Source organism: Aplysia californica, unplaced genomic scaffold (assembly GCF_000002075.1).
Source record: "Aplysia californica isolate F4 #8 unplaced genomic scaffold, AplCal3.0 scaffold00575, whole genome shotgun sequence".
NCBI lineage: Eukaryota > Metazoa > Mollusca > Gastropoda > Aplysiida > Aplysiidae > Aplysia > Aplysia californica.
Window position 1 is genome coordinate 214,868 of NW_004797845.1, and position 8,480 is coordinate 223,347.

An 8,480-nucleotide genomic window follows, 5' to 3' on the forward strand; every position below is an offset into this window, starting at 1 on the left:
CTGACACACCTCATTGTTTGTCTTTTTATTTTCCAACTTATTTTTGCCAATCTACGGTAACACCATATTTCAAACGCATTTATTTTGTTTTCTTGTTTCCTTGTCAAAGTCCAGGTCTCTGCAGCCAATAGAAATATGGCTGAATCTTGTTTTTGCAGTTGCCGTTCTTATGTTTATTTGTTTTCACTTCTTCCATCATGTGTGATTGTTGCCCATAGATACGTGAATTGGTGCACTTGTTCGATTCTTTCCCCATCTATGGTTAAGTCTGTTGTTTTCCAGAAGATTTTATTAGATTATGGTATTTGTTTTCTTGGCGTTTAAGTCGAAGCCTCCCATGGTGCTGTTCACTTTTACTACTTTCACAATTTTAGAAAGATTTTCGCTCGTGTTTGCAGGCAGAACTGTATCATCTGCGTATCTCAGGTTATTGATGTTGCAGCCCCCAAAAGTGACTCCCTGCAGGTTTTGAGATTCTCTAAAAATAAACTCTGTATAGATGTTAAAAAGATAGGGAGAGATGACTCAACTGTGTCTCAGCCCCTTTGGATTTTAGTCTGTTCTGATATTTCATTACACACTTTAATTGCTGCTTTCTGCTGTCAGTAAATATTTCCTATGATCCTTAGGTCTTTGCCATCAATACTAATACCCTCCAAACACTCAAAGGTGAAGATGACATAAACACAGAAATGCAGAAGTATTTATATCAGTTTGGCATTGACACTAAGACAGAACTTTTCAACAATATCTATGGCTCAGGAGAAAGTCGAAGTCTGCTTCTTAAAAAAAACTTAAGTCAAACTTGAATCAAACTTCTATACTCTTTTTTATATTATCATTTTAGTTTGCTTCTTTTCCGGCTCCTTCGACATGTAGCTCTCTTGAACCACACGTTGTTGTTTTTATTTTTTGTGTTTGTATTCTTTTTCTTAAAACGCCCATTATTCAGCAAACCACGTTTACGTCAAATGTAAATCTATGTCGACTCCTCTGAGAATTTCTGTGCCACTTAATTGAATTGACCTAAAATCTTACTTATCATAACAACCACTGCTTCTGGCCTGGACTTGGTTCTAATGTGTTTCGTTTTTGTTTTTGTTTTTTTTCCTATTTGTAGGCCAAGTGTCGTGAGCAAAACACGTGTACCTGTATTGAAAAACGTGACGTCGGAAATGTTTCTTGTTTATTCCACGAAACTATGTTAGAATGTGAAGACCCTGTAATAATATTGTTTTAAAACACCCATTCGCAAGGACCACTTTGGCAAATCCTGATACATTCCTTTTGATGTTGTTTGTTGCCGAGCGCATTTTAATACCGATCAAGATAATAGATGTTATAGTATAAAATAACACTGTCAACTTTAATAAGCAATTTGTTCTAATCGTGCCTCTTGACACTGACTAATGCAAGGGATCAAAGAAATCTACTGACTCGTCCCACCAGCATCATCGTGTCCACTGCAGAAAGTTTCGTCAAATGAATCTCTGCTTGTTATGATTTAATGTTTTTGAAGGATGGTGCTGACCAATATTACACGTTATATGAAACTGACCTCTGTTTTGCTTCATCAAAGTTGATCTAGAAGTCCAGATGTCATCACATTCCGTGCGCAAACAAAGGATTTGACCCGCAACAAGTAAAAGCTTTCTGATTGGCTGTTTGGTTATTTTTTCAAAGCTTTCAAATGGTGTTCTGGATCATCAATCTTGTTTGATTTTGATGGATTTTATTAAGTTGTGCTAAAAGTTTAGGCGATAGATTTGGGTTTTATCTGTCAAATACACATCTAATGTTTTCAATTGTCGTATTGCATTTTCAAAAGCCAAGTAGCAACTTTAAAAATAAACACAGAATGTTCAAATAGGAACAGATAAGTTTGAAACAGTATGCTGTATTAGCTCCCAGTATGCTAACATCGTAATTCAAAAGTTTTGACTTTAAATCAATTCATGCAGAAGTGCCAAGGCAATTTACTGAGCATGTGCTATAAATTATCCGCACCAATTTAACGTTTTAATTTTTACAGACAAGTCCAAAACGTCTTGTTTTGTTTGTTTTAAACTTTGACGCCCCTGTTATTTGAGTTATTTGAATTTCAGTGGTAAACTTTTTTTTTTAATGTCACCCTGGGCATTGGGTATTCGGAACAATGTAATGTTCGTGTTTCTTGCTTGTTCAAACCTAATCTATCCAACCAGACATAACTTTCCCTGATTATTTTTCTGTTTCTTTCGTCGCTTCATTAAGATCAGATCAGGGAAGATAGAGCCAGAAACAAATTCATTAACCACACGGGAAATCTGCTCCCAGCTGCTGACAGCGACTTTATAACCTTATTGACCTATTTACCGTCTCTCCCTTCTCGAGGGAGTTCCGGAAGCGCAAACCAAAACAACCCGAGCGACATAGGGCCCATTTCACTCGGCACCACAGATCTGGAAACAGGGACAGATGGAGCGTTCACAACTATCACAATTCTATAGTTGTCACATTTCCGATCAGAGAGGTTATACAGCTGATCAACACCTTCACGAAAGAAATGTTTAGAGACCAAGAAGAATTTGGAGAACATAAGAAGTTGCATTGTAATATTTAAATAGAAATTGAAATTTGCATGCAAATGACGTCATAATGAAACGCTGCCTATTGTAACCTACGTTTGAGATACAATTGGCACTTTATCTTACAATGTAGCTTTTGAAGTTCCAGTGGCATTTGAAGATATTGTATTATGAAAACACAAGAATTTGATCCGGAAAAATTATGGTAAATTGTGCCTTCTATCATCTACCCAATTCCTGGCGTAACAGTTTCTCAATTGGGATTTCCCCCACCCGTTTCTCTCAATGCACAACAGCCGGTGCCAGCCCCTCCCCCTTCCTCCTCCTCCTCCCCTTCCCCTCAGTGGATACCGGTGTGTACCAGCCTTCCGGTGGCTGGTGTCTGGAACTGGGCACGGCCCTGTGCGTAAGGAAACCCCTATGTCAATATTGACTTTCATGAGGGCCCATATGTGCCACCCAAATCTCGAAAACAAGAGGCCCCTAAAACGCAGTTTGTTATTTACGAGGTCTAACGTTTGGGGTTTAAAACTGTGCCTGCAAGGCTGAAGGAAAGATGAAGAAACGTTGCCGTTCCTTCAATGAATGTACACATTTCTTGCGTAATATTAACTGCTACATTTGTTTGTTTCTTTTATTTTCTATGTGATAGTAGTTGCTTTAGACAAGGATAAATAGCCTCTCAATAACAGTTTCCCTTATTGCTTCAGACTTGTATTTAGTGAAGATTACGTCTTTCTTGACTCAAGTTAGGTCATTTTGAAAAAGGAGCTCTTGGTTGGTCCCCCGAAGGGGAACTTTGTTAAGAAGAAAACGGTCTAGGAGTGAGAGACAGACAGGGAAAGAAAGAGGGGTGTGCAGCCAGAGAAAGAGACAAAGATAGGGACAGAGAGTGAGAGAGAGAGAGAGAGAGAGAGAGAGAGAGAGAGAGAGAGAGAGAGAGAGAGAGAGAGAGAGAGAGAGAGAGAGAGAGATGGGAAGATAAACTATTTTTTTTACAAAAATTGTAAACTCTGATATGAATTTTCTTTCTCTAACACGCAGCCCTCCTCGGCTGATCTTGTTAAAGATAAAAGTTCTAATTTTTTTTTATATTTGCCAAAACACTAAAACAAAACAGGATGTCATTCTTTGAAAAACATCCATAAATTTTATTTCTTGCATTTCCTTGCGCATAGCATTCTACGATTTCAGTCTGATTGCTAGAAGAAAAACATTCGAATGTGTGTTTCAGGAGGACGAAATAAATGTTTTTGTGGATCTGGGAAGGTCGTAGGCGAAAACAGGGGGAGTGGGGAAGAAGGGGATAAAAGGGTTTGGGCAGGGGTGGAAGGGAGGGGAGGTGTAGGCGAATGTCATAACTAGATCAAGTTGTCATTAGGAATATAATATCGTGTTACGAAGTTATAGATGTTGTCGTCGATAGTACTGGCCCTCGTCACAGGGTCAGCCCGCACCCCCTGGCAATGCCACGCCAAAGACAATAATTGGGGAGGGATTTTACCGCCACTTTAGCCACCACACGAGAAATGCGACAGTAATCGTGACCGCAAGGGGAAAACAGTACACCACATGACTGGGCGCATGTTTACCACACGTTTGTGCCTCTTGAGCTTTTGAATCCCACTTCTTTACGAAATTATGGAGAGTGCGCACTTTGCAATGTTATTAGAATCGAAATCATTAATCTGCCAAGTGTGATTCATTTCGAAGTGAATACATCCGTTTCCAAATGCCATTTGCAGTTGCTATTTCAACAATTAATACGTCCGAATGAATATTGTTTTCTTCTCTTTTCGGGCCGGTGGGGGTGGGGGTGGGGGTGGGGATTCCCTGAGCCACAATAGTGGTGCCACCAAGGGGTTGATGAGAGCTCCATACTAAGTGGCCTTGGAGAAATAATCCTGCTCTTTTCCCGCGAAATCGGTACCGATGAAATCCTTCCTGCATCAAATCCACCCACACCTAACAGGACGCCCCGCCATAATGCAAGTCCGGTAACAATTGTACAAATGTACACTCCACATATTGGATATATGCGGGTCTTCAGCGTAAGGCAGGGGTCTGAGGTCTGACGCTGTAACGTGCTATGTGGATGTTGGTGTCGCTTCTACAGCTGGAAGATTAGGTCAATACGCCAAAAGGGGGATCTAGAAATCCGGTCAGAACCAAGGTCTCTTGTGCTTCCTGTTTGAAGACAATAACAATCGGCCTCAAAAGTATAAAATGCGTGGAGCTGGGAACGATAAATCACTGATTCCGATATCTTTAGATGACAGCAGGAAAACTTTTTTTTGAGTTAGAAGTGGCAATCTAAAGTGACAGTTCTTTGTTTACCAGTATTGCTTCTCGAAGTGAAGTGTTCGAACGTCCGGGTGTTGGCCAATAGTCTCCAGTGGCTATTCTGTTTATCAGCTCTTCGAAGGTGAGATAAGGTCTTTTCATTGGTTTGTTTGTTTTAGTTAAAGAATAAACGGGTTCCCCCGAGGCACACAGTCTTACAGACAAGCAGAAAGAGAGAGAAACAGTGAGACAGAGAGAAACAGAAATACTCTGAGAGGTACAGAGCCAGAGAGGCAGACAGACAGAGGCAGAGACATCGACAGAAAGATTGAAGGGGGAGGGGGGTGGAAGATAAATAGACTGGCTATTCTACAGCGTTAGATGAGAGCTCTTCAATGGGGGAGATCTCGCAAACGACTATCTTATCTATATTCAGACGCGTGAAAGACATTTTCTTTTGTGCATCGTCACTATCTACATCTTCGGGGGGGGGGGGGGTGTCGTTTCTTTTTCACCTTCCCTTCTAATTATAGATTCTAGGTCTTTTACATCCCCACCGACATAATTAAATCAATTCAACGGGCTGCTTCGATCCTGTCTGTCAAGGTCGACCTGTGAAAAGAACTGGCTGGTGAAGAAATAAGGGCTCTCGCTGATTGATTAAAACAGAAGAGTCTTAATAAGTATGTCCGATAAGCAGACCAAATGAATGTTGAAGCACATTTCGTACCATCATACACAAATCAGAAGCACATAACATATTGCATAGTTCACTGTAAGCTTGTCGAGGTTTATTTTTGTTTGTTTGTTATTGTTTTTTGTTGTTTATATTTTTGCTGTTGTTGTTGTTTTTTAGGTTTCATATAAATATAAAAAGGAACTTAAAATTCGTATGAATAACGGATTTATGCTTTTTTTTTCTTTCAAAGAGCCTCAAAATAGCGTGTCTTCAAGAGCGTTGTCGAATGATCAGAAAGTGCGTCCTCCAGGAGTTAACAAGAAAACAGAATTTTCCCGAGATAGAGGGTGCGAGTGTGTCTCTGTGTGTATGGAAAGAAGGGGGGGGGGTGTGCGATGCGAATAGCTGGCGATCAAACTAAAGGGGAGCCTTACTCGCAACTGTAGGGTGCCGCTCCTTCCTTTTATACCCAGAGCGTCTCTGTCTTCCATGGGGCGTCTTGTCCCTGAACTTCCTTGGTCATTTGACCAACCACATTTTGTTTGGATCTGACAGCTGTGCGATGCGAGGGTCTATCATTGAAGAGACGTCAATTAAAAGACGGACCCTCGCATCGCTCACCTGCGGCCCGCCTTCGAACGTGACTGTCTTCACATGATTCGAAATTTTTTATTTATTTTTTTTAACCTCACGACATTGTGTGGGTGATTTGGGGGCTGGTCTGCTTGACACTTTCAGACAGAACCAATTCAGGCTAAGTTGGCGTCAACATCCCAGCACAAAAGTGAAAGATATTCGGTAAAATAGAGTTCAGGACTTTGGAATCGAACTCACATCGTTGCGTGCTACATTGAAGATCTATACTATAATAGTACCGACCCCGGTCGATCCGCCATCAAAAACGCTTGGCGTCATTTATAATGATAATGAGACATGCATCAAACACAAAAACAAGCAATCAAACATGTAAAGCATCACCCCCCCCCCCCTAAAAAATGAAAAAATCAACACAATCTATTTCATCAAGGAGACTGCACTTTTTTCGCCTCCTCTACGACTAGGTTTATATTTTGCAGTTCCAATCACCAGCTTACCGATGTCATTTCTAATGCTCCAACCTGTTTTGTAGTTGAACAAACACAATAATATTATAGTCACACACAAACAAAACAACAACAGTGACGATATCAACATCAGCAACCACAGCAAGAAAAACAATGACTACAACGACGACGACGATGAAGACGACGATGACGGCAGCGACACCACCACCACCACCACAATCACCACGACGATCACCACCACTACCATCACAACCATTACAACAACAACAACAACAACAACCAACAACAACAACAATAACAACAACAATTACAATAACAATAACAACAATCAACAACTTAACAACAGTGACAGTAAAGATAGGCCAACCTAACTGTTGTTCGGTTGTTGGTTTTTGTTGTTGCTGTTGTTTTATTTTTTGTTTTTGTTTTTGTTTTGGGGTTTTTTGGGTGGGGTAAGGGGCGGCGTAGTTTGGGGGTTTTTTGTTTGTTTTTTTTTGCTTTTTTGTGGTGTCCAACGAAGATAGAACACCATAACTATAATACCTGGCTACTTTGCCGGCATAAAGCCTTGATGAAAACATCTGTTTATGTCTTGTGAGGCGTTGAACTCGGACAACAAAGGCTAGCTATTAAAATGTTAATTGTTCTCTCTGTTCTATTTTTTTTTAACTTAAACCTCAGACGATTGATGTTTGTCGTACAAGGGTAAGACGTCCTGCAGTTGTACGCAGATGGCATGAGGTCGATTCCCGTGTCGAAGAGGGGGGTAGTCATCAAGTATCTCAATCCGTCTCGTAGGACGTCACATTTCCTCTCAGCCCAGTTTGACCCTGACAAGCAGGGTTGAAGCAGGCCATCTCCTAGATAATTTAAATTGTATTGTGTAAAACAGTTACAACTTTCATCCTTTTTAAATTTCAGATTTCAAGTGTAAAAAGATGACAGCTGTGCCTTTCGCTGTGGTGCCCGAGGCGTGGTGCTCCCAAAGACCACCTCTACCCCGTGGCTCAGACGAGTTCGAAGTTGTCATCGGCGAGTTGAAGAGCAACCTCTCACCCCGTTCTCCTCCGGAGTCCCCTGACTCGAAACAGGAAGTGACGCTACAACGAGCAGAGCGCATGCGCCGTACAAACTCTACTTCCTCCCTGAAGTCTCAGCAGTGGAATCTTTCACGGGCCGACTCCGGAATGGGCTACATCGTGAAGTGGGCGGTCCAGAAGAGACTGCGATCATTTATTGAGCAGACACGACAAGATAAACTGTACCAACGATATTTGAAAGACATGAAGGAATCATGAGTTGTTCTTTTTTCTTCTTCTTTGCATAAAAGTAAACAAAATTAATGACTGATACCGCACGTTTTGCTATTCTAACCAAAATGATCATGAAATCGCCGATTTGGAGGGCATGGTTGTGTTTTAAGACGTGCTGTTGTAATACTGGCTAGTCGTAAGTCTTCAGAATATCAATGACTGTTGACCAACGTTCTGTAAAGAACAAATGCCTGATTTGTTTTTTCTGGGTCCAAGTGAAATGAATATCCTCTTTTTTTCTAAGCAGTCGCTTGTTATGTATGACGCTAAGCCATTCTTGCAAATAAGATATTTTCTGCAGTTGTAACTAGTCATCGAGTGTGGACATGTGTATTCATTAAAAAATGTATTATTTTTGCCTACCCTGTTCCACCTTTCATTCACAGGAACATAAGCGCAAGCACAAATGCATACACACATACTTTGTCCTCCTCTTTCTCTCTCTTTATCTAACTCTGCCTCTGTCTGTCTGTTAGTTTGTCTTTCTGTCTGTCTGTCTGTCTGTCTGTCTGTCTCTCTCTCTCTCTGTCTCTCTCTCTGTCTCTCTCTCTCTCTCTCTCTCTCTCTCTCTCTC

The 8,480-nt window shown here is 40.9% G+C and overlaps 1 protein-coding gene across 1 annotated transcript; it reads left to right on the forward strand.

Annotated features, from left to right (window-relative positions):
• Nucleotides 1-4,709: 4,709 nt before the first annotated feature.
• On the forward strand, nt 4,710-8,264 carry LOC101859664. The gene is made up of 2 exons (XM_005107092.3): nt 4,710-4,992; nt 7,515-8,264. Exon 2 carries the CDS (start codon nt 7,532-7,534, stop codon nt 7,889-7,891), a length of 360 nt encoding a protein of 119 aa, XP_005107149.1. The 5' UTR covers nt 4,710-4,992; nt 7,515-7,531; the 3' UTR covers nt 7,892-8,264.
• The last annotated feature ends 216 nt before the right edge of the window (nt 8,265-8,480 follow it).